Raw genomic sequence first — 27,436 nt, forward strand, 5'->3', positions numbered from 1 at the left:
GCTTATTAAATTCTGCTTTTCTACATTTCAGAGTTATAGCTGACCCTCCTTAATCTCAGGCTGCTCAGCCTCAGTGCAGTAATTAAGTTCCAGAGCAGCTTCGGTGGATTCAATTACAAGCCCTACGAGTGCTGCTTCTGGGCGAGCGGACACCTACCACCGAAGAAAATCTTCCTCCGGACCGTGAGCAGCACCTGCCCGTTCCGTGCGGCGCTGGTCATTAAATCCAGAACTTGCTTGTGTGACTTCCCTTTCACAGGGACTCCATCGATGCACATCAGCTCGTCCGCTGCACGCAGCCTCCCGTCCTTTTCCGCTGCTCCCAATGGGATTATGGCTCCAATATAGATCTGTGAGCAGAGTCCGGGGGTTTGAATGGGAACGTGAATTCATCAGAACACACAGTGGTTGATGTGCAGACGAGGTCTTTTGGGAAGACTCTTTCCAAGATTACCTCACTGTCCCGCTCTAGCAGAAATGAAGCCAGAAAGCGCACTCTGCACAAGCTGATCTAGTTGAAACAATCTGGGGTCTCAAAGCATTCACTGAATACTTCAAAAATCTTTAATCCATATTTTTGTCAGTTCTGCTCTCTTGAGCAGTTTATTAAACTCTTTGTCAGTTTATTAAAAGGCTCAGCTTTTGAAATGAGCGCATGCCATGTACTTATTACACATATGATTTCCTAGACACTAATGACACAAAAGCCTCTGACATTCATTCTGCTTTATTTTTTTACCAAGACTGAGACAGAATGATTGGGAAAGAAATAAAAGCTTTTGAATGAACTCAAGTTTATTTCTGAAAATAATTGCTTATAGACAGTTCCACACTTCAAGTTGCTTCAGTTCTCAGCTTTTGGTAATTAGATAATGAATTCGAACATCATCAGTTCTGCCTACCCCCACCTCAAAAAGTGCTACTAAATAAAACACAGAGAAGAGCACCACACTCTATTTCATATGTTACAATCACTTTCTGATTAAATGGAAGATTAAGGGTAACTACAGCTAGTACTGCTAGAGGTTAAGCAACAGTGGGCAGCTCATCAGTACACAGCACTCAAGACAGCAGGTCCACACTTCCTAACAGCTATGGCTGTTATGGAAACCAAACACCACAAACGCTATAAAGTGCAATAGAAGTGACATTCTCTGTGTTTGCTCCTTACTTTAAATGCATGTTAGTGAGGGAGGAAGACGAAAAAAAAAAGGCTAGCACTAGATCACAGCTGGGAATGGAAAAACTGAATTCCTTCATTGTAGTCAGGAAATAATCTCTGCAGATCTATTCCAAAAGCTTTTTCTCTCCACTTAACAGCTTAAAGAAAGGTCCCCAATATATAATACAAGTCTTAGTGCTTCCTTCCAGAGAGGAATTTATGCACGTTTGAAAATAGAGAGGAGTCTCCTAAAACCTGCCCTCGGAGAACGGACCATCCAGGGGTGTCTGCGCTGGTATTTGCCCAGCTGCCTCCAATGCAATGCATGCTTAAAAATCCAGTGGGAGAAGCAGGGAATAAAAGGGGTGTGTCACCATGTCAAACCTCATTTCACTGGGCTGCAAGAAAAGGAACAGCCTAATGAAGTTTTGACAGGAGGAGTAACCGCTTCCTTCTGCTCAGCTGGTTCCCCGGGTGCACTGCTGTGCACAGCACACCGATCATTGAATCCGGGCACATCCTGTGCCAAGGCCACCGCTGAGCTCAAGTGACAATGGGCAAAGGCTGGGCACCTGCACGGCCCTTCCGAAGGCTCCGAGATACATCAACAGCCAGTGTCCTCAGCCCAACAAAAGACTGTGGCCAAGGATAGGCTCAGTACTAAGAAGGGTGCAGAACCTCGGAGACCGGAGTCCGCAAAGAGGGGAAAAATAAAGGTAATCTGGACTGCTTCCTGATCTCTGAAAGTCAGGTAGCAAATTGGTCAATTTTGCCATCACTGAACTGCCTGGATGGGATGATGGGAAATGAGGATGACAGAGTAGGATCATTCCAACAGCAAAACTACGAGATAACCGTGAGCAGTTTCACTTACAGGCTGATCCGGTCCATCCCCTCCAAGCACCCGGAAACCAAAGCCTGACTCTTGCTTTCTCAGGAAAACATCTAAATCTCTTGTGTTTGGAGCTAAGAAAAAAAACAGTATTTCAAAACATATAAGGAGCTATCTTGGATTATTGAAGGATTATACTTTGGTGATACACTCTGAGTCTTCTAGTGACAAAACACAGTAACCAGAAATACAGTGATATTCTCTTTTCAAAAGAGGTATTAATTTTCAATAATTAATATTCTAAGCAGAAATCACAACCACATCTGTGCAGTAGACCAGGATAAAAGCCAGTCTGTGACACAACTCAGCGCTACTTTTATAAGCAGGTCTGCTCCAGCTAACTTCAGAACCATCCTTGAGATTATTTCTGCAATTAACTGTTTAACTGAAAATACGGTTGAAACGTATTTTATCTTTTTTGTTTTTCTCATTCCTGTTTGAATTATGCATGACTTGAAATGTATTATCCACAGCAGGTTAACAAACTTCGCAACAAAGTCTCAGCAGTTTTACTGCACATACAACAAAAGAAAAAATTCTCTCGTCACTGAGCAATTTCAAGTTGAAGATGATATACTTACGTTTGTCCTCATAAATTGTCTTAGACTTCAGGTAGACTTCGGAAGGGTCCAGTTTAGGAGAGCCCGGTCGCACAGCAGAGGGCGGGAAGGGCATTGGCTGCGGAATGGTATCGCAGACAGCTTCCAAACTCCCTGAACTGTCCTGCTTGCCCTTCTGAAATAGGCCACGGACACAAAATCCATATTAAATAAAGGCATGACTACACTTGTCATGTAAATGTCGTGCAAAGACAATGAACGAACGCCACGCAGAAGAAAAACGGAAGTAGAAAGGAACAAAATTACAGCTTTTCCAGTAAAATGACAGCTTTTCCTTTTTTTCTGGTACATGTCTGACCAGAGTACTGAAGTCTTCCTCACTGGTACATGAATTTCTACTGGAGACTAGGCTTGGTAAGAGTTTGAAGTGACTGATGCTCAAAGAGGAGTGAAGCTGGGCAGATGCTGGTGGTTAGCAATACAAGGCATGAAGTAGGGCATAAAGGACCGATCACGTTTGGAGAAGACACCGAATCCTTGTCAGGCACCTGCCACAGGTTGCCTGTCACACTTGCCAGGCTCTGGACCGCAATCCAGCACCGTGGGCACGCGCTACTCTGCAGGCACTGACTCCTGTCCTCTGCCAAGCTCCTCCCCACAAGTACAGCATGAGCTGTTTGCTGGAGCAATATATATACGGAACAGGAGGACACACTTCCTATGTGCCTTTTCATGATCTGCAACACTTCTGTTCATGAGGCAAGGACACCAAACATCCTTGTGGTCTCTCATCTAAACTCCCAGTCAATTATGCACTAAAATAACTCTAAATACTTCTCCTGGGCTGAAACCCAGCCTGGAATACTGGCACGTGGCAGTGCACGCTGAACCATAGCAGGGGCAGAACAGATGTAGATCTGCCCTTTCACCAAGAGCAGAATAAACTGCCCAGAGCCATGCAGTAGTCTGACACTTCTTGTATGTTTATAAACACAAGAACTTGCCCTTTTTAAGTGAATTACTTTGCCACGCTGCTTAATGCCACTGAGCATCGAGCGCTCTGTGGGCTGGTGCTCCTGTACGTGTGCTGGTACAGAATGCCAGTCCCCAAGTCCAAACTATTTTTAGCACATTGCCGACGGGGCCCCCCAGCTGCGGGGATTTCTGCTCTGATTTGTTCAGTGTGGGCAGTTGGATGCTGAATCTGAAGATCTGAATCTGAAGAGGAACCCAATCTGAAGACCTTACTGAGTACAGTTGTCTTTGAGCATGCTGAACATGTGCTCCTGTGTCATGTCACTGCTGGGATAGAACTACGGTTGCACTCAAACAGCAGGATAAAGATAGAAAGAGAAGTTACAGCTACGTTCTGGGAATGGGATTTTCCTAAATTACCCTGATTTGTCCTGATTTGTACAAGAAGCATTTTTAAAGAAGTATCTGTGTTCTACCAGCCTAATTTATAACAGAAACCTTCAAAATAAACATAAGCATTAATACCAGCATTATTAAATTAGAGGTTGTTTTATTAAGACCAAGGATTCTTTACTGAGCTAATATATATTAAAGATGCTCTGACAGATAACTTCCAAGAGCAATGAGTATCGAGCTAGGAATGCACAGCTCCACAGAGACTTGCTGAAAATATGGATCCAAAGATAAGCACTTCCAGAAGGGAGCACTAACCAGTACATTAATTAATCCTCCATAAACGCGAGGATTAAGAAGAATCAAAGGATCATAAACTTCCTTTAGGAATCCCAGTTCACTTTAATAATTAGCAATGAAAAAAAAACATACTGTATTTTGTTTCCCTTTTAATGGGTACTTGGACAGCAGCTACTTAGACCAAGACTTTATGCCTACCAGGCAGATGTGGTTTTGGTAAACCATCTTGCAGGCAGGTTATCACAAGGACTAAAATCCAGAGGAAATGAGATTACAAAGCAGCTCAGAAACCAAGATAAATACATCACCAATACTCACTCCTTTGGCAACTTTAGTGGGTGAGGGTGGACCTGAAGGAAATAGAAAGTAATTTTAATAGCAGGTTACAAAACGTTTCAACATTACAGCAATATAATCAGATGCTCCTGGGGTGAAAATAATAGTGGTTGATTCACTGTGCTTTTAAATGGCAAAGAGACCAAAACCATCACTTTGGAGAAGTCTCAAATTAGAATTGAAAGCTGTACAGCAGTGAAAAATATCTATTTCTCTTCTTGCTAGAAACTGGTCAACCAAGTCACCCCTCAACTCATGGGATAAGGAAACCTAGGAATTTGTCTGAAGGAATTTCACTTGCCACAAAGAAATGGAATTATTTCCTTAGCTGATACAGGAATAGTAGCATTTATGCGGGACAAAATCCGGAGATTTTTGCAAATGCCAGTGGCTAAAGTCAGGGTTACAATAAAGCCTGAAGGGACACTGAGCAGCTAAGAGCTGCTTCATAATCCATTCAGATTCAGCTTCCTTTGAAAGTCACATACTATTTTTTGGGGACAAAATGCATTCTTGTCCATGACTGACAATCAAGGAAGAGTTATGAATATGCGATGGAAAAATCAGAATTTTTTTTTCTGCTATTCCCAGTGATCAGCCCCACCTCTTTGCTAATGCTTCTTCCCATCTCCTGCAATCCCCTATTCATTACAGACAGTTACTGGAATATATTTTGAGAATCTCACAAAACTCAGTCCATCATATGCTTTGCATTATACTGGAGACCATGTGTTTGCTTCAGCGCTCCACAAGACTTGAAGAAGAAGAGACAGTGCATAAACATATCACCATATAATTTTTGAGGGAAAAAACCCAAAGAAAAACCTAACTAAAACCCCAAACAAAACCCCAGCAACACGCTCTAAGCCTAAATAGTCAGGGGTATAAATCAAACTTAGAACATAATAGTTCAGAGATAAAATGAGTTGCTGTGTAGCTGTCAAGACTGGACACGATTTAGATATCACACTAAAGCAGGATTTTAAAAAGCTTATAACCAACATGACAACTGCAATTTTGTCTGTACCTCCTCTTAAGATAAGCAGGGGCACCTCTGCTCCTACTGGAAACTGCTTGAGCACCTCCACCACCTGCAAGTGAGTCAAGCTCTGCACATTCTGATGGCAAATCTCCTTGATGACATCCCCTTTCTGTAGGCCTTGACACCACTGGCTGTCCAAAATCATCTTCACCTTCTGGCCTGTGGGACTGTCCGCAATGGCAAACCCAAAGCCTTTAGGCCCTTTGACCAGAGGGATGGTGACCAACTCCGGCTGAGAGCCTCCTGAGGAGGCAAAGGAGACCCTCTGCTCTGCTGAATCCACGGAAGGGCCGTTCAGGCGATCGTTGACCAATATTTTCCCATTCTGGTCCAACACGACTGTTCCCGCTACTAAATCTTGGCTGGACACAGAAGCATCTCCCTTGGTCACCAGTGGGCTGTTAAGGACGGGTGTGGCTGTCACGATATCTACCACGGGGTCTTCGTTGTCATCAGGAAGAGGGTACCCACGACACAAAGTCATGTTCACATACTGATTGATGGGAATGAGCTGAAACATCTGGACAACATCTGCATGGGTATGGCCAAGGACACAACTTCCGTTTATGTCCACAATGACGTCACCTGTTACAAAAGAAAGTTCCAGAGTGTCAAAAGCAGAAGTGAAATCTTCAACAAAAGCCTACTTTGAGGAAATCACAGTGCTGTCTTCAAATTAATAACTAGGGTCTGGGATATTACCTCATGGCTAATATTGCCAAAAAGCATAAAGAATTTCCTCTTTGCATTTATTCTATTTCATCTCAGGACACCGTGTGCTAAATATATAAAGTTTAATCTGCAGCAGATTTAAAAAATGATACTTTACAGCCAGGGGAGATGAAACAGAGCATGCTCACTAAAGCAAGCAGATGTCTTCTGCTTTAATTCATATTGCACAGCATCCTAGACCAAATGCAGAATAAATTGGATTTTTTGGCCCTCCGTTTATTTTAGGACTGGCTGAACTTAAACTAGGATCACACATACACACATGCTCCATACACTTACACTGCTGCCAGACGTGGCTAAGAATACATTTTCAAAATGAAGTGACATGCGCTTCGGATCCCAAAACCCCGTTTCATGTTTTCATCGCTCTGATGTGAAACTTTGCACATGCAGTACAATATGCCCTTCAAACTGTCCTATCCCTTTAATGCCCAGGCATCAGTAAAACAGGATCTCTCTTATTCCATGAACTACAATCAGAATAGCTGCACTTCTTTTCATTCCAACAGTTCTGCAGGAGTGTTTTCATTTTTGCAGAGGTGGAAAATGAACCATATGCAAACAAGTTCAAACAATACATCAGCAACAAAACAGGAAATTGTTTCATTTTGTAAGTAAATAGTATTAATCATTCAAAGTATGAGTTCTTTCACTCATTTGAAGAGTAAGAGTCTATGTTATACACAAAGAAGCATTTTTCCCTTTCTAATATGCTGTCCTGGTTTAGAACCAGAGGTTATAGGTGACTTAATTACACATATAATAACCATGAGAAAATGTGCACGTCTTCATGGACTGCAGAAACCCTCGTCCCTCTTCTCTCCTCACCTGTCCAGCTCACACAACTTTGCTTCCTCATTCCTGCTGTGGGTTTTCTGCAGTTTTAATAATGAGAGTCATGGTTCTGGTCAGCAACAAGGCAAAACAGACCAGGATTCAAACACACGATTTTTACTTTACTTACAGAGAGGAAAATCATTCTATGAATAAACATGAAGACAAGTGTCTTTGTTAAAGCAGAAGTACTGAAAACTTCAGAAGTGACCTTAAAGTAGATTTTTATCGAGAATGTTTCAGCCACTGCTCTGCACTGATCTTTCACAAATCAGAAAATATTTAATTTAGCGAGGATGTGGATGGAGTCATCCAACCTCCAGCACCTCAAGCCGTGTTCTCCGAAGTACCCCAGGAAATGGAACTGTACGGAAATAACGCTTGACCTGGAGCAATTCTTCCGTCTTGCGCAGCGGGTCCATCTTTCAACACATTCTTCACCTGGAGAAACTCGTCAGGCCTGTCCCCTCCGATGATTGTGAAGCCAAATCCCATGGTACTTTTTTTCAGGGATGTCCTAATAAGTGCTCCATTAAGCTGGGATGGATCTCGAGTGAAGACAGACCTCCCTGGTCCTATGGAATTATGGAATACAGAGACGGGAATGCAGGAAACCAGAGTTAGTTCGGGCAAGGTTTTTGTTTATTTTTAAGGTGTCACAAAGGTTAATGATTTGTTTATTGTTGGTCAGCTTCTGAAGCGCTCTTAAGGAATAAAGCAAACAGACAGGAAAGTGCTACACTCATTTTCCAGCTGAATTCAGTGAATGGAAAAGAGGCCTTTTTTTAACGGATTGCAACAGAGCTGTATGTAAACCTCCCATCTCAAATTCCCAGTTTTAATCCTTGAATACCAAGCTTAAAGTAGATCAAAAGTATAAAAACTCCAGGTGTGGTTTTACCTGCACTTCCAGAAGGCTCTTCTAACCCTTCATATATTCCAAAGCTGTTTATGATGACCAGCTTCAGAACAACCAAAACGATTTAAAAGCAGTCTTAGTGCCTCGGTTCAATGTTAACACAAAAAAAATCCTTAAAAAAGCTGAAAGATCTCGGCGGGTAATACTGTAATGGCTAGCAGAAAGACAAGGCTGATGCCTCGATGAATTCCAGAACTGGGTTTTTACAAAGCGTACTTGCAGATAAAGATATATGTGACAAAGAACACGATATTCAGCGATACCTGATTTGGAAGGGCCAGCATCAGTCTGTCCTAGCTGTTTTTTCCTTTTGGCTTCCAATACTGGATTTTCAAACTGAGTTTTCTGGTTAATATGACTGCAGGCACACAAAAGGTAGGTCAGGACTTTGACAGAAAACATTCTGACTATTTCCCCCAAGAGACAACACCAAAAAAATACATCTACAAACATTCTCTTTTATTATGTCAGGTGAATGCTCCAGAGAAATGAACAAAAAACTCTCATAACCCATACTGAAAATATGCTTCTTCTTTCAGCAGGTTGTTTTTTTTTTTTTAATTTACTTTGAAGCAAATAAAATTTTACTCCCTTTAATCAGTAGGTAGAGTTGTAATAGTTTAGAACTGAGCAAATCTGCTTTTTCTCTTAATCCGCCTACCTACAGTGTTTACAAACTCAGGCATCACCTTCTTCCTAGTAGATGCTAGAGAAGTACAGCAGAGGAGGGAAAAACCAACATATTTGAGCATAATTCAAACAAACAGCTTGACTTTGAGAAGTGAAAAATGTTTTCTTGTCCAAAGCTACATTTTCAACTCTACCAATTTTCTTCTCCATGATAAAGGGGAGATTTAATTTCTTCTGGCCTGAAGGAGACTCAGAAGAGCTTTGCAGCAGTTCAGTGGTTATTGACTTGGCTCTTTGGAAACAGCAATGATCTACAAGTTATTTTTGCTCTTTTAAAGTTATCGGGTGCTGCTCTTAAGTCAAGTGACTTTGTTTTTGTTAAGCTAAGAAACACTGCATCAGCTCATTTCCATCTACAAATTACTTTTGAATTTGTAAATTTCCTCCCTCCTTGAACGAAAACCACTAAGTCTTAAAGGTCACACCGTGGATTTTCCCACATGCCAGTGTGCTATCAGAAGTTTGTGCCATGACTTCATGACCCCAGAACTGTTTTTCCTGGATATATTTAACAGTTTCACAGAACCACAGAATGGTTTGGACTGGAAGGAGCCCATCCAGTTACACCCCCTGCAATGAGCATGGATACCTTCCACTAGACCAGGTTGCTCCAAGTCCTGTCCAACCTGGCCTTTCACTGCATTACAACCTCTACTTACTGAGTATCAAGCATTTCAGAATTTCATGTTCAATTTTTAAGGATGCCAAATCAATAATTAGCACTTACTCAACGTAGTATGTCCCATATTGAGGGTCTTCTATTTTCTCCCATCCATAAGGAAGTTCTGCAGTCAGAAAGACCAAGTTCTCCATTACAAGGCAAAACTATCCACAAATAGCAGAGTTTTCATTAAAGAACATCTAGACTCATGAAAAATATAAGGAAAATAGAGGTCCCATTTTCTTCCCTGATGAAAAGTGTCAGCCCGTTCCAGGGAATGTGAAGCCCCGTAATTATTACTCCTTCTTCCACTAAATGATGAGCCTTGTATTCAATGAAATCACACCAGGTTAAACACATAATAAACTCAAAGACCTGTTTGTACTGAAAATCACACGCAGAAGGCTCCTTTTGATGGCAAACTCAGCATCTGGTAAGAGGGTGCCAGCAGCTCATGACTACCTGAAGGTAACAAGCAGTTACCATAGAGGTCAGCTTATCAAGTTTATTTTCTAGTTAACTTGACCATAGAAATTTAAATATTAGAATAATGAATATAGGCAGTTAGCCAGACATTTTATGGGCAAATTTGCCCTGCAATCTTGTTTGAGACTGCCTTAAGTTTGACAATAACAGGAATTTCCCTAGCATATGACAGCATGTTACCAGTTACTAATAAAAGCATTGCTCCACAGGGTCTGACTTAAGACCCAGTGGTTCTATTAATTTAAGTATTGTTCATTTGCATATATGGCATCTCTGTTTAAAGTGCTCCTTTTATCCTGTGGCGAGCTGCACGTATGTTCAATAAGCAGAAGTACACAGCTATTGCTCCATCTGGCTTCATTAGGGATACATGGCTGTTAGGGTGGGCAATTTTGGAGGATGACAGGTCATTCTGAGCCTGCTTCAGCTTTTGGAACATGTCAGGCATTTGCTCAAGACAGAGCTACCTGATACTCTTTTCTAGCAGACTAAATTGCCCAACTGTGTAGGAAATGTTTGCAGGAATTGCCTGGAGGCTACTGACCTGGAAGCCTTGAAGGAATTTAAATCAGTCAGATTGCTCCCTTAGTCTCTGCATTCAAATACTATGCCACATGCAGTAGTTAGCATTAGCAATATGTATATTTTGCCACACCTTCTTCATTATTTCTATATTCTGTTACTTATGGACCTTCTCCTTCTGCCATATTCCACCTATCCAAGAGTTTCCAGTGAGAGCATCGCTCATGTGAAGCTTTCTCCTTAAAAATGACACTTACTGGAACAAAACAGGTCACATTCTGCTCGGGAATGCAGATAAACCTTCCATTTAGCCAGATTCTACTACTCCAGGGAAAAATACACCGTGGACTTTCCCAGTCTTACGTGAGTACCTGTTGCCACCAAATGGGATGCTCGGCACTACACTGCCAGCTCCAGAGTCTCATCTACCAGGGAGAAGCTTCTACCACAGAAGTAACAGCTCGTATCTAGCTGGGATAAACTCATACACTTATCGGTGACAGGTGACAAATGCATTCTGAACATCTCACCTCCATCTTCACAATCTTCAGGAGCTTTGGCCTTCTTACAGAGCCGGGGATCAAGCCATGTGGTTGTCTTGGTGTTGTGACTGTGGAGCAGAACACGTGCCAGTGTGTAAGAGTAAGAGAACTCCTTCACACTGAAGAAACTTTGCTTCGATTATTTACTATTGTAGGAAACTGCAGAGTACAGATAACAGAACCTTTATTTGTGCCTCAGTCACATCGTAAAATACTCAAAAGAAAAGGCACCAGCACAGTGGAGACTCTCCAGAGCACAACAATGTGCACAGGGCAATGTTAGAGGCACAGATCCCCTCCCCAGCCCCCAAAAGCTCATATGGAAACAGCAGCTGTTTCTACCTGATAGGAAGAAAATATTTTCAGCTTCCTCATATGCTTAATGCTGAGGAAGGCTTCTGTTTCATTCTTGCCTTAGAACTCATAAATGAGGCAGTTTTATATGTGCACACATGAGCTACTTCCCTAACTCGGGCTTTCATCTGGGCTATTTGTATTTTGAAACATCCATTCCCAGCCAAGGAACACAAACCGAGAAGAAAAAATAAACAAGGCCTCAAATTTCAGAGAAATCTGACATAAAGGTTCCATGTTATGCTTCACTTAACAATACCCAGCCAGCTTTGTATGTGTGAGATACAAAACCTTAAAACAAACAGACTTTGCAGGTGGAACCATAAGGTTTTCCTGCACAATGGCAATTGTACCAAGCGTGCAACACTGAGGACTACGAGTAAAAAATTTAGCAGTATGAATATATTAAACTTGATAAAGAAATAGAAGCAGCAAGAGCAGAAAAGAGGTGAAAGAGCAGCTTTCCAGACTGCAGCCACCAGCACTTCTCCAAGGAGCGAGTTACTCACTCGATGAAGTAGATCATGCCAGTGTCCGTGTAGGCCATTTCCCAGTTCTTGGGTAGTGGTTCCAGAGTCTCATCCCTCGACAAATAATTTCTGAAGTCCATGTTGCTGCTTGTCTGGTTGTAGCTGGGAACAGGTTTCATCCAGTCAGGAGAATCTGAATGCTTTTCTTTGTTTTCTGCAGTTGTTCAGGGAAAGTGTTTGTCAGATGCTTATGTTGTTTCTCAAAAAGAACCACCCTCTTAATCTGGCTATGAGTGGATGTCAAACACGTTCCTGTATGTGATGTGCATTTTTTCACTTTCTTTTTTTCAGCTGTAAACTTTGAAAAGCTGACATGAAAACACTGAACTCTGCTCTTCCCCTGCCAAACAGAGGTAACCTTGTATTATGTGTCTGAGCCTACTCTGAAAAATCAACACTGGCAGAAATCCAAGTTGACTATGCTTTGTTGCCATTTCTACAGAGAGAACAGTGTTTGTAATGCCATAAAACAACTCAAAAAATCCTACTAATATTCCTCAAAGAATCAAAAGGAAATGTAGAGGAGACCCTAACTGCCAGTAAAATAAACCACACCTTCCTACAAACCACGCCTAGAAAAAAATCCCAAAAATTTGTGCAGGAAATTTTAAATAGAAGCCTCTACCCTTCAGAACCGAGGCTATGCTCGATACCCTCTGTGACATGACGATGTCCGTGACTTTCACCCAACCACCAGCCTGACCGTTGGCCCCTCTGTGCTGTTGCCAGACCTGAAGATGACAAGATTAGGTCAGGTCTAGTCAGTGTAAATCTGTCCTAAACAGTAACACGCAGGATCAGTTGCAAATGCAATGTGACAGTTCCTCTCCACCATCAATTCTCCCCCCTCCAGATGAGTAACCATGACAGCAAAAGGAAAAGGGCATCCTGCCAATCCCAGAAAGGTCCTGCTGGACACTGCTCCAGCCTCAACACACTTGGCTCTATTCCTCTCCACAAGCTCCCCCTCAGGTGGTTTCAGGTTGTGTGACAGTTCCCCTGTGCAAAATCATCTGAAAATTTTACAGTATGAGCCAATGTTGCCCCCCTTAAACCAATCACTTCCTTAAAATCTCCTGTGTAAAAACTCAGTAACCAACTCAAAATTCAACAGTAACATTTGCAGGGTATGAAGAGTGGACAAATTTTTCCTTCCCGCTCACGTAAGTGGCCCGTATCCAGCACCACATGTTCTTGACCAAGCAGTACATTTTATGATGCAATTGCACATCTGCCTGGGAAAACAGCTGGTGCTTTTTAAAAGGTCATCTCAAAATCAAGTAGAAGCACCAGCCTGAACAGAAACTGCCTTCATACTTCACCAAAACTAAGGAAGCATGAATGCTATTTTTATAGCTCTTATCCATTCACACAGTACTCCAGGGAATTTCTCCCCTTGTCAACTAACCTATCCCTCCGCTACCATTAACTGCTTCCTTTTTCCTCCTCCTCCTCCTCTTCAGGGAGAGAACTTTCCATCCTTTGCATTTTGCTGACAGACGTGGTTCTTTTCCTCTGCGATTCAGTATCAAAATCATTGTCAAAAAGAACTTGATCCACTGGATCAGGCTGAAAGGGGCTGGGCTCTGCTGGAGGCTTTGGAGTACCATAAAAATTACCTGAAAATGAGACAGAAATCAGGATCACTGAAGCACTGATACTGCTGAAGGCACTGGCAGTGGCTGCTATCAGTTTAGTGCCCACGCAAACATATTTTGGTGAAAATTTAAAGCCTCAAAGAAGACATCAGTATTACCAAACGCCAATCAACAGTCAAAGCCTATTTACTCATACACTGACTTCTTGCCAGTGCAGCACTAGTTGTCAGAAAACAAGAGGTTAACTGAAAACTGTTATCCTGCTGTAAGTTTTCTAAAGAAAAAGATGGATTTGTTACTTTGCCTGGAATTCACTAATTCACTCCATAAAGAGACTTAGGGAGCAACCTTAGAGGAACAAAACAGTGAAAATCAATTACTCTTACTCTACATACTAATTAACAGTGCAACAAAAATACCAAAGTCAAAAAGAAAATTCATTTTGTGACAAAGTATTTATTTCCATGAATACAGGTAGCAATTGATTTTTAACACTTGCAATTTTCTACTGACAATATACTTAGAAAACAATATTGATACGGCTTCATCTAAAAATTACTTTTACTTCGGAAAAAGGAACAGATTTTTCCTTCAATATTTTAATCTAAAGCACAAAGGAATTATCTGCTATTTTCTGGAAAATAATTTCAGCAACTGATCTCTCTCCTGACTGCTCATATGATTTTTATGAGGGAATTGGGCACAGAGCGAGGAAGCTTCCCAGAATTCCTGCTGGGGTGACTTTTGGCGCCTGGATATGGTTTTGACCATGTAAATAAAGTAAGAAAGAAAACCCTTCTGCAAATATCAAGCAAGGGCAAGGCTCAGAGAGGGGACAGCCAGATAAAAGTTCAGTTCAGAAATAGAAAAAAAGTACTAGTTTAGCCTAAATTTGCGTAGGAGATTTCCTAATATTAACAGATAATGTGGGATACAGAAAACAAGAGGCACAGAGCCTTTCGCAGGATTGTCTACTTTTGACGTATTTTCTTTTTTCATCAACTTCATTACAAGGTTTTTCCTCACCACATTTAACAAACCCAACTTTCCTACAGATCTGGACAATCTGGTCTAGTGCTATTCAACTTTTCATTGAAAAATGCTTTTGTTTCCCTGATGGGTCAGAACTTCTCTTGCCATCTGTCCTTCTGCTGCACACCTGAGAGGAGAACATGGCTCTGTTCTCTGAGGTTTACACAAAACTGACTACATTCTCTTAAATTTGTACCAGGCACAGACAAACCTTTTCAGAATGCTTCCCCAAAATGCAACAATGAAAATAATCTGGTAGGATTAAGAGGGGTTGAAAGGACAATTTGCAGTTTATCAGAAAGCTTTAAAACAAGATTGTTCCTCCTCTTCACAGTAATCCAGAAATAAACTAACTATTGTCTCTCTGCTACTGTCATGACTGTCAAGTGAGCAGGAAAACCGGTACCACAAGAAGCTACATTTGGACTAAGATCCTGGTCACAAGTACTGGGTCCTTATTCCCATTCCATTAAACATCACCGACATACCATCATATGTTCCACTTTCTAGTAAGGCTCCACTTTCTTCCAGCGCTTTAAACTGCTCAACAGGAATGAAATTATAGTCTACCCCAGGGACCTCTCCATCTCTGGGAGCCCTTGTAGTGCCTGCAAAGGACAAAACACTTCTGTAAGATACCCTGCTACCAAAGGCTGCCTGCTGTACAGTTCAGTAAAAACAATGCATTGTCGAATCGTTATACAAAGATGATGTCACTCCAGTATGAGTTACAACAACCGGTGAGCAAGTGAACGATAATGTATAAAAACTGAGCCAGTAAATTACCTAAGAAAAACAGTTCTGGTATTGGGGGAGAAGGAGAGAATAAGCTGGGTGGGGTGGTAATTAAGAGAGAATTCTTTCTTATGGTCAGTGAACCAAAAACAACTTTTGTGGCAGCTGATGACACCTGGACCAGGCAATCCCAGTCTGGGATTCTGGGAACAGCTGCGATATTTTATTTTAACCCAGTTTAAGGGTGCTGCATCCTTTCCTATTTCCACCAGCACCAACTCTCTAATTTGCAATGAAGTCATCATGACCAAGCACATTTGATTTTTGGGCCACCAAATCCATAACTAGGCATAACATTTATTTTTTAACCTACAATTCAGAGTGCAATTTAGCCACATTCCAACCCTTGGCTGTAGGTAAATTTTATCAGTAAATTGCTGTGTTAATGCAGATGTTTTTGAAGTGTTTTGTCTATGAAAACAGGCCCCCCATAGTTACAACAGCTTAATTAAAGCTCTCCTGAAAGGACAGCAATGATTCATTACTATTCATTACTGCCTACAAGCTAATAGCATTTTAAAAGCATATATAATTTTTTTCAGGCAGTAGCATTAACAAGAGCTACCGAATAAAACCTAGCAATAGTGAAATGAGGTTTAAGAAAGCCACAAACTCTCGGGTGTGCTCAGAGAGAAGAGAGTAGAATTCCTGTAGATACAAAAATGTTATTTGACAAAGTAAGTTCTTAGTGCAATGAATACTTAAACAGTCAACGATGAGCCTTTTAAATCAGTCTTCTCAGCGATGAGCAAGCCGTTTGCCTGTTCATTCTGCCACTGCCACTCCTGCACCCAACTCCTCCTTCCACCCTCCCCTCCTTCCAGCTGCCCTGCTCTGCCTTATGCACTTGACACTCAAGGTCTCAGCTTGCTCTTTGTGAACAAAAGAACCCCAACACATGAACAAAAATCAGGACATCTTTGCACTGCTTGATCATGCTGAGAAAGATTTACTTCTTGTGGTGGCTGCAGTCATTCTAACAGCAACTACTGGCGAACTTGTGAAGAGCAATGCGCAGATATTACTGAAACAATCTGATCTCTGAATTCTCAAGTTTTTGGTGGTTTTCAGTCCATACTGGCTGTCCAGTCTCATTCATGGCAACTTCAGATGTGACACTACCGTAGCAAAGCCAGAAGTCTCTGCTGCAAGGTAAAACTCTAAATAGGATTGAGAAGGCATTTCAAGCTCACAAATGATGTGGGAGTTAGCAGGAACAGATCAAATGAGGCTGATCTTTACATACTTACAAGGGATGGTTCTCAAATAGAGATTGTCTCTGATCACTTGCTGGAGTTTGTGATCTATTGAGCCCTTCTGGAACTGAAGACTCAGGTAGTGGCGCAAGTCCTTGTTGATGACTTTTCCTTAAAAAGAAAAAAGAATAAATTAAAATAATCTGTAAAGCAGGATCTCACAACAGGAATAGTGTTTCACTGCTGCAGAAGTTTCAGAAAAACCAAGCAGTGGGAAAAGTTGGGTTGTTTTAAATACAACCACCTTGATGGAAAATACCATTTCGTACTATCAAATCAGAGAACCCCAGAATGGTTTGTGTCAGAAAGGAAACTTACAGCTCATCTTGTTTCACCCCCCGCCACGGGTAGGGACACCTTCCACTATCCCAGGTTGCTCCAAGCCCCATCCAACCTGGCCTTGAATGCTGCCAGAGATAGGGGAGCCACAGGTCCCCTGGGCACCCTGTGCCCACGCCTCACCAACCTCACAGGGAAGAATTTCTTCTGGCGCAGTGATTTCAAGCAGAGCTGACTAACAACCTTCCCCCCTCATCTCCTGAACAAGACAGTGACAATATTTTGGAATTCTTTGAAAATCAATACAAAGCATTAAAATTCAAAACCTATTACCAAAATTCAAGGTCTCTACAGACAAGAAACTATTTAATTGTATTTTGAAGTAGTTTCCATTCAATTTACACCTACTCACGAGTCACCTGAGTTCAATATTTTGTCAAATGGGAACTTGCATTCTTCAAATTACAAAAAGAAAATATTTCCTTCTTAAAAACATTGCATAACAGAAAGAAGCTGGGTTTTTTCACAATTACTCCTTTGCAATACTTCTGTCAGGTATCATTAGTGAATCTGTCACGTCACTGGAGAACCACAGCCCCCTCAGCACACAAATAACTGAGCTCTTGTATTACTGCCTCATCCTTCAGACAGGAGGGTACAAACCAATCTTTTGTACCCCGTCTGCCTCCCAGAAAGCACATTAAATAGCGTCCTTGGTAAATTTAACTTATGTACCACAGCAGAACACTCACAGCTTTAGGGAAAAAGCTCAACCTTTGTCTTCAAACCTAGAGCAGGTGCTGGGCAGCAGCAGATGGATGCTGCTGTAACACAACAGCAGGGAAAAAGGCTGGAACAGACAACTGCTCCTGTTAAATTACATCAGCAGCAGGTTATGAAATGCATAAACATGCCCAGAAGAGTTTCTGACAGGAGCCTTTGAAGCCTGTGAATTCAAAGCTGCTGAGGAGACCACCTCAAACAGGTCACAGACCCCACGGCAGTCCTCATAGGAGGCCCACTCACCTACATCTTGAACCAATTACCATACTTACATATATGTCAAATTTGGAAAAAATCCCATCGAAGCCCTCCCACAACTAAGCAAGTTTTCCCAACCATGTGTCACTTACGCAAAGCTGGCTGCCTGTTTTGGTTGTGGCAACTTTATACTTTCCTTTCCCTTTTAGCCAAGGAGAGTGCATTTCACACATTGTTCTTGACCCTCAAACATGACCTCAGCAATCACCATTCACCAAGAGCAAAAAGAGTTTTAATCTGCGCTCTCTTCCCTCCAAATAAAACCAAGACACAATGGGTATTTCAAAGTGGAACCACAATTACCTACTGGCCCTTCAGAGAGGTCAGTGATGTCCACAGATTAACCAAAACACACACAAAACCACCTTAAACCCTCAAACAAGAACAGAAGAAGCCCAGCACAACCTCTGAACAGGCAGCCCATCCTGTGCTGAACACAAGCCCTAAGCTCCAAATGAAGTCAAATTTTCACCTGCTTTAACATTGTCATTTATTTAGAAGTTACTTCCAAACACACAAAATGCATTTTGTAATGTTGGGACAACACCTCAGCACTGTCCTCGTGGCTGTCAAGCAGTTACATGAGCAATAGCAATTCCCACTAATGCAGTTCTCCACCCAATCCCTTCCCAGGAATGCACAGCAACTCTACAGCCCCCACCTCTATTTTACCAGCATGAACTGTTCCTTATAAAACTTTGGATTTGCTTCCTGAAGCATAATGAGCAAAATGTGTCATGGAAAATGGAAACAAATGGGGTAATCTCCAGCATGAAAAACATTTTCCATTTGTTTCGACAAATTGCTTTATTCTTTGTAGACAAGACAGTTTCTCAACATTAAAAAAATGTTTTGCTGCTAAAATGGTCCATCCATCTCCTTGTCAAAGGCAGAACTGCACCTTAGCTATCCCAGCATATTTCGCTTAGGTGGATCAACACACTCGTACTTCACACAGGCAGATGAATCTGTTCATCAGCTACTTTCAGAGCACTGCACGTTGGAAAAACCAGGCGATACGTGAAAATCTGTTCTGGATGCAGAATTACAGACTTTATTTACTCACTGATCTTTCCCTCTTCATGTTTAAAATTTTAAAAGCTTATAAACCCTGTTCAATAAATATCAACTCCGTTTAAAGACAAAATAAAGGCAAGGCTGCTACTAAGGATAATATGCCAATATTGAGGGGTTAATCTTAATATTAAAAGCTTAGAGACTGGACTATACTCTGAGACCAAGATGACTGAACTGAAGATTGACAGGACTGCCTGGGGAAAACAGAGGAAAGTCAAACAAAACAGTGGGCAGGGAAAAAATTCAGAAATTCACACAGAGAATTGTGTGCATTAGGAAGCAGAAAAATAAAGTAATAGTAAGGATGCTTTAGGCAACCTCTGGCAAAAACTGGATTATTTTCCCTCCAGGAGCTGAACATGCTTCTTTTACATTGTTTCACACAGGATTTTAGGAAAACCTCATGTATCAGCCTCTCCAAAATGACCTGCCAAATGTTGGGTTGGTGTCTGCTGTGCTTCTGAGGTGCCTCTAAAGGACGACACAGGCAACACAAGGACCAGTCAAGAGGAATAGTATACTTTATACCACACAGATTCTGCTAGGTGAATAGCCACAAGCCTCTTGTTTCCAGCTGTAATTTAAATTCACCAAAAAGAATTTAGGATTTTTAGATGAGGATATGCACACTGGAGCTGGGGAAGGAGAATTAGGTGACTGCAGAAAAAAAAATGCTCAAGTGCCACTGCAGTTAAACACAGCATTTTTACATGAATTATGGAGGCAAATAGAAGTGATGGGTATCATGAAAATCGGGGTAGTGGCTCTTACAATATGCACTGGTGAAGCTGCCTCTGCTGCTGTACATAAGCAGGACAAAAACCAGCTACTTCTATAGCCAACCTGTCATGGAAATGCTCAAGAATACACGTTGCAGTTATAAATAAGAGGAGCACTGCCATGGTGCCCCTAGAACTTGACACAGAATTAGACACAGAATTAGACTTGACACAGAATTTCTAGATCAGCAGTGTTGGTAAAACAGCAAAGTTGAACACTGAAAGACACAAATAAATTCTAAGAATCCAGTCTGTGCAGTTTTTATGTTGCTGTCTGGTAATAATGTCCCAAATACATCTGGCTAATGCTGCTGGCATACAGAGAGTATTGGCAACATCCCCATCAAATGACTCTGAAGACCACATGGAAACTTTCAGTTTTGTTTTAGTGAACATTTTAAACAGACACAGGCGACAACTTTCCAGAGATATGGCATTCTCTGCCTTAAGTTTCCATGCCAACATCTTCTGAAGACAGTGGCAGCTACAGGCTACCAAGGAGCTGCAGTGCTGATAGGTGACTCAATAAGCAGAGGATGATTTTCTTTCAAAGCATTTAAATAAACCTTTACTGTTCACTATAAAAGCAATTTTTCAAATTAGCAATTTATTAAAAGAAAGCCGCTTTCCTATTAAACAATGTAATTCATTAATAGGGCTTACACCTGCATTACAGCCTTTTGCACAAAAATGTATTTCAAGTGAACAGATGAGAAAATGGAATCATACTCCCTTGTTTTTGGAGGCAATTTTTCCTAAAAACAGCTGAAGTCCAGATGTGCTCTACTGGTGAACAGAAGGGTAAAATCATAGAATTCTATAACGGAATAACGGGCTGGAGGGGACCTTCAAGCTCATCCAGTCCCATTCCCCTGCCATGGGCAAGGACCTTCCACTAGACCAGGTTGCTCCAGGCCCAATCAAATCTGGCCTTGGACAGTTCCAGGGATGGGTCAGCCACGGCTGCTCTGGGCCAACCTGTACCAGGGCCTCAGCACCCTCACAGCCAAGAATTCCTTCCCAACATCCCATATAACCCTGCCCTCTGGCAGTGGGAAGCCACTCCCCATTGTCCTGCCACTCCTTCCCCAAAGTCCCTCCCTCCAGCTCTCCTGGAGCCCCTTGAGGTGCTGGAAGGGTCTCTAAAATACCCCTAAGAACCCTTTTTCTCTGCAGGCTGAACAGCCTCAGCTCTCCCAGCCTGGATCCAGAGCTGAGGGGCTACAGCCCTTGAAGCATCTCCTTGGAATCTTCTGGACTTGCTCCAGCACCTCCACTTCCTCCTGATGTTAGTCCCCAGAGCTGGAGGAAGCCCTGCAGATGCCCACTTCCCTGCTGCCCACACTGTGGAATCAGCTAAGGATTCGGGGGGCTGGGGGTGGGGAGGAAGGGGGTTGGGGGCAGGGATGGTCTCTGGGTCCCAGTGCACGTAGCCAGGGCACGTCCAGCCTCTTATCCACCAACAGCCCCCACAGTCCTAGGACTGGGCAAGGAGGAGCTCTCCTGGCACAGCATGCAGTGATCTGCTGCCACCTTCTGGCTCCTTCCTGTCGATCCCCTTAATTCTGCCCCCAAGTCTCCTCACTCCCCTCCCCAGGGGAGTTGGAAGACCACAGGGTGAAAATTACAGATATGACATACCGCCATGCATTTTTGTTTTCTCACGCAGAACAAAGCAGAGGAGAAATGTAATCAGAGTATCATCATGTACATTCCAAATTCGACACATGTGAACAGAATCCCAGAGTGTCCAATGGCTCTGCTCAGCTGTATGATGTTACATAAACTGGGATTGCAAAAGGCCACCGACTATGAAAATTCCAGTGAAACACACATTAAGAGCTATAAATGAGCTCCACGGCTTGGCTCACAGTCTAACTAAAATAGGAATTCTCAGGGCTCATCAAGTGGAAAAACAGTTACTGTTTAATTAAACTGGGCTGTCAATACACCCACTGAGATGAACTGATTTTTGACGTGACTAAGCAAAAGCTGTTTAAAGAAACGTTCATCTCCACAAATCAGGGATGCAGTGTTAGGAAACCCAAGTCAGAATTAGTGTGTAACACATTATTATATTCCCCAGCAACTATTAACATATGATGATTTCACACAAGTTCCAGATCTAAACACGAGCTTTCACTGAGCACAATGAATGACTTCCAAAGACAATCACTGTATTCAGGAAATGTGGAGAGGCTGGAAAAGCCCAGTGGTGATGCAGCAGTCTGTATCTGCTGTTCTTCACCTGCAAGTACTTCACTGTGACCTGGCTGTCACAGGCTGACACCTATGCTCCCAGCACAAGGAGAAGGTGGGAGGTTCAAATGACGGCAATTAATATAGAAAAGAGACTAGATAATAAGAACACCGACAGAGTAGCAGAAAATACGGACAGATTTTGCCTATTTATAAAGATTTGCTGTATTTTCACAAATGGGGTAAACTGGCCCATGATTTCTATTTCAAGTCAGATGTGTTGACAGTGATGGTAAAGAACAAGAATCCAGATAAACTGTACCCTGTGAGCCTCTGCCACTGTCAGGTTTGAGACAGAGAAAAGGATTTACAGGGATGCCTGGAAAAATGACTGAGCCCAGCCTGGGAGCTTGAAAGACCTCACAAAAAACAAATGTGATTTGCAAGATCTAATTATGAGTCTCAAAGTGAGAAAGGGATTTAAAGCACAAGAGGAAACAGGCTTTTAACACCACAACAACAGATTAATCAAATACACCGACCAGAACGGAATACGGAATTGTTAAGGTTGGAAAGGAACTCTAAGGTCATCAAGTCCAACCATCAAGCAGCACACACCAAGTTCACCACTAAACCATGACCTCAAATGCCACATCCACGTTTCCTTAGAATGCTTCCACGGATAGTGACTCCACCACTTCCCTGGGCAACCTGTTCCAAAGCTTTACAACCCTTCCCATGAAACAGAAAGTCCCAACGCCTAATCTAAACCCCACCCCCAGTGTAACTTGAGGCCATTTCCTGATCATGATCTACTCAAACCACCAGGCAAGGGATGGAGCTGACTGGACAACACACCAATGGGCTCAAACATGTTAAAAGGATGCTACAATTCTAAAGGGTCAAAACAACAATCAGAACTTGTAATACACAAACACATTAAAACAAATTAAAACAAAAAATTGTTTTCATAATAGGACTTCATTAAAACTTCTGAATTATGCACTCAAGGCCTTGCTGAGTTTTAATCACTGCAGCTCAATACACTACAGAGGCTATTCTAGGTAACTAGTATCTGTCGCTGCAACACTTGTACCCTGAAGTCAAATACAGATGCTTACAGCCATGAAATAAGAAAGCGCTGTAGCCGTCACAGGTTACAATAATACATAAATCATTTAGTCTGCTCTTAATTGAAAAGTGGAGCACCAAAACAAAGACAAGTAACCTGAACAATGGAGATGATTTTCCTAGGGCTAACTAGGGTTTGTTTTTCACAATTTATAAATAATCTTCCGTTCATTCCCTTATATTTACAACGTGAGGTTTTAATTTATTCACACTAGAGAAAATGCTTTACTGAGACAGCAAACAAACACATTTGGTCTAGAAAGCACAATTAACATATTCAACGGAACAAAATGTTACTTGAGTCCCCAGAGTGTTCTAGTATTAATTCTTCCCTTTGGAAATCTACAGCTTATGTGCAAATTCAAACTTATTGCCATTTAATATTATTCCATGTCACACTGCAACAAGGGACTGCACACAGGGTACCTGTGCCAGCCAACCTGTCATAGTGTTGGGCAGAAGCTGCCAATCCTTCTGCTTGTCCAGAGAGTGCATTATGCTTCAGATGTGACGTATGTCTAACATACCGTATCTCATTGCTTAAGCAGCGTGCAGAATGACACATTTCAATCACATCCCCAAAGAAAAATGTTCTTGCAGCTGCTCACTGTTACACAAGCAATTTAATCTACTTGAGACTTGGCACTGCTTTCCCAACAGAAGGGTACACGTTCACATGCCAAGACCATTTTTTTTTGGAGCGTTCAGATCAGAAAAGAATTTATGCGAATCACAGACAGGTTTATTTTTAGCCTGCTTTCCATAGGCAGCAAGATATGCAATTACACTCTGCATAATTTCTAGGCCCACTAACCTATTTCAGTCGGGAGTTTGGCATGGCAGGAATCTGACGAAGATACTCTATCAACAAAGATGCTGCATGCCTGTTCTCCTGGAGAAGACAAACTTCTGGGGTGACCATCCACCATGGAAAACAGAACATGTTCCCAGCAGAGGTGTCCTCTAGCTGTGTCAGTGAGTAACAGCGCGCGCACCATTGCAGACGGACCTATAAACTAATATACGCAACAGCAAATTGGGCTTTTAAATACCAGCCCCATCCTGAACATCCCTGCTTTGCCCTGCCTACAAGTATAACACCTCTTGTAACAGATCGCTCCCATAAAGAAATGCCACCCAAAGGCTTTTTAGTGGCTCCTCAACGCCACTTTCCCATGAGACCCCCCACAAGGTCCCACCAACCCAGAGACCCCCCTCCCAGCACAAGGGCAATGGAGCAATTCCTTCTCCGACAAACGTAAGTCATTATGCAACTTTTATGAAGTGTTATAAATTAAATTCAGCCAAATTTATCAATAACAATTTTACTGAAAAATCTGTAAAATCAAATTATGGAAAGAACTGCAGCGTCGACCCCGCGATCGGCGCTGGGTGAGCTCTGAATCAGCCTCTGTCGCACTGATTTCCCCCAGGTTCACAACTTGTCTTTTGGAGAGTGGTGTTTTATACAGCTTTTTCAGCTTGAGGCTATGCAGTTTCAGTTTCTTTCTTTTTCTTGTGTTGTTACACATTCATATTTCTGCTGCTGGATTGCTGATGTGTTTTCTGAGAAGGAGATGAAGTTTGAGGTTTTTCACGAAGCAGGCTTTGAGATGTAGAATCGTGGTAAGTTTTTTTTTCAGTCTGTGTAATTTTCAATTTCGGGGAAACTGACACTGAGATGCATGGTCCTGGAGAATCAGATCAGGTCGGTACCAGGCATTAATCACTGGCTTGTTAGAGCGCTTATCTTGCATTCCCTTGGGTGGACCCACCTCTTCTCTGTGTTATCTTAATTGTTGGGTTGTTCTCTTGCAAATTCCTGGTTTTCCAGCAGCTGCTTTTGCAATCTTAAATTACTTGTGTTTTTTACATAAAACATGTTTTTATACTCGATTTTATATGTGTACAATAAAACGCGAATTATACCAACATATATTACATGAAGGAATCAGAACTTCCTGAAACCGGCTTTTCAAGGAGCCTGGGAAAACCCAGGGCTGCTGCAGGGTTTTCGTTACCGAGGGATGTCTGATGCTTCAGGCTCCAGATTGCACTGCTGTGACTCACCACACTCTAAAGGATTCCCAGGAACCTGGAATCACCAAGATCTATGTGCCAGGTCAGAATTCCTCTGATCAAATCCATAGAAGTGCTGTGTCACTGTGGTACTGATTAGAGACATCTCAGTTTAATTAAAAAACAACCCCTCCACAGTGCTCACTGCACAACATGGGCAGTCAGTGAAACTACTGAAGTCCAGATGTGCACCAGCCATGACTAATGTCAGTGCCTGACTCACACAGTTCACACTGCAATTCTACACCGACAGATGCTTTACTCAATCTGCTGCAACACCCAAGGACTGGGGGCATACAAGTGTGCAGCACAGCATCCCAGAAAGAGCAGAGATGTGGATCCACGTTGATCTGTCACACCCATGAATCCCTCTGGTGTCACTGAATGAACTCCAATTCTATTATAACTCAATTTTGCAGGGAAGCTTCTGTTTACAATCTATCACAGGCTGTTGTTGAAGTAATCAAGTAAGAGAGGACCATTTCCCTACATGTTCAGTTAATCATCACATAAAATTAAAAATTAAAGGAATTTCTCTTTCAGCTTGCACATGATATCCTATTATTTCATCACTATTCATTTAGTAAGATTTAGTTTTAGTTAAGGAACATAGAATTTTCCATTAACTATGAAAGAGTGCTTTCTCCAAGGACTGCATGTCTGAGGAGCTGGATGCCAGCAGAGAGGAACTGCTCAGCCTCTGAGATCCAGCTGCTTTCTAGTGAAGTACAAGCATACTGGACTTGCCCAGGCAGTGCTGCCGCATCCCTTCACAACCCTTCCCTGCAGGAACCCAGGTCACAGCAGCCAACATGGCACAAATGCAACAGAGGTGTTGACTGAAGAGCTCCAAAGCGTGTCTGGGAGCGGTGAAGGATCTCACTGACAGCCACAGCTCATTCAAAGAGCTGCCAGAGGTGCTCACCGTTGCACAGTGATGGGAATTTCTAACAAACACAGCCAGCTGAATGCTGACAGACTCCTCCTCATTACATTACAGCATTTAAGTTGAAAATCCATGTACTTCCCCATCATCAGTTTCCAGGAAAACATGTCTAAAACTAGCTCTAAAATTAGCTTGACTGACCGTGGTGTGACTTGCCACAATACAGTCAGCTCTTCAGGAACACAGGTGGTTGAACTGATGCTGCCAATGTTTAATGTTCAAAATTTTCTTTTTTTTTTTTTTTTTTTTCCTAAATTAATATTATTATTTCCCCATCCTGTGTTTGCTTTTTTATTTATGCCTCTGCCTGCCAAGGAATTGTTAACTAATCACCATGAGATCCATTTTGTTAGCACACAGCTGGGTACTTGGTCTTGCAACATCTGTTTCTCAGCATTTCTTCTTTTTCTTATCTATTGTAGTTAGTAAAATAAGTGTCTCAACAGAGGACATCAGTATGTGGAAAAAGAAGCTGGTAACCAACAGCTATTAAAACATAAACCTTCAGGTTAATAACCGACTCACAGAATCATAGAATACCGTTAGCTGGAAGGAAGCAACAAACATCATGAAGTACAACTCCTGGCCATGCACGAGGCCAACCACCCCAATATAACAACAATATGATGATCTTCTTTCAAGAAATACTTCTGCAATAAAGCGTTCAGAACACCTGCATTCAAGAGACCGGCAAAAATCTGATTTTCATAATCAAAATCTACTGAACATTAAAAACAAACTTGCTTTTTCTGTGGTCAATTGCATAGCAGATTCAGTTCTAGTTGGCATGTATTAGTATTTCTTTACCTATGGAGAGGTTGCTCCACATGGGGAACACCACAGCTATATTTCCAATTATTTTTAACTTCAGAGCTAACTTCTTCCACTATTCTATATGATAAACTAGAACTAGTTGAAGCAGAAAAAAGAACACGGGAAACAAGTTCACGGTAACTTCATTTTCACTCTGTGATTTCCAGCATCAGCCATGTACAAACAGACTTCAAAAACCTAAACCATCTGATTTTAGAAAACCCTGCACAGCCGTGGCTGTAGTCAGGGTACAAATGCCACAATCACTCATGACCAGCTTCAAAGATACCTACTAGCCCTTCTCTAAGTACAATAAATGACAAAATAAACATTTCAGCAGTGAACAAGAATCAAAGTCTAGAGGACAGGGCAGCAAACAACTGCTCCCCAGCAGATGTCTGTGACAACTGTCTGGCTGATAAGCCATTAAATTCAGTGATTAACTTCCACCAGTTGCTTTCAGTTTCAGTTAAGACTGCCC

General features: G+C 42.0%; 1 protein-coding gene across 1 annotated transcript in view; it reads right to left on the reverse strand.

Annotated features, from left to right (window-relative positions):
• The window catches only part of MAGI3 (membrane associated guanylate kinase, WW and PDZ domain containing 3), a 56,080-nt gene that overhangs the window by 12,752 nt on the left and 15,892 nt on the right, over positions 1-27,436 (reverse strand). Inside the window, 14 exon segments of the mRNA XM_086861612.1 lie at positions 158-350; positions 2,037-2,128; positions 2,636-2,789; positions 4,601-4,632; positions 5,646-6,245; positions 7,613-7,801; positions 8,409-8,503; positions 9,563-9,620; positions 11,035-11,114; positions 11,910-12,084; positions 13,339-13,369; positions 13,371-13,549; positions 15,049-15,168; positions 16,606-16,722. Coding sequence (XP_086717738.1) covers positions 158-350; positions 2,037-2,128; positions 2,636-2,789; positions 4,601-4,632; positions 5,646-6,245; positions 7,613-7,801; positions 8,409-8,503; positions 9,563-9,620; positions 11,035-11,114; positions 11,910-12,084; positions 13,339-13,369; positions 13,371-13,549; positions 15,049-15,168; positions 16,606-16,722 — 2,115 coding nt within the window.

The sequence above is a fragment of the Cyanistes caeruleus genome, chromosome 24, assembly GCF_971803275.1.
Source record: "Cyanistes caeruleus chromosome 24, bCyaCae1.hap1.1, whole genome shotgun sequence".
NCBI lineage: Eukaryota > Metazoa > Chordata > Aves > Passeriformes > Paridae > Cyanistes > Cyanistes caeruleus.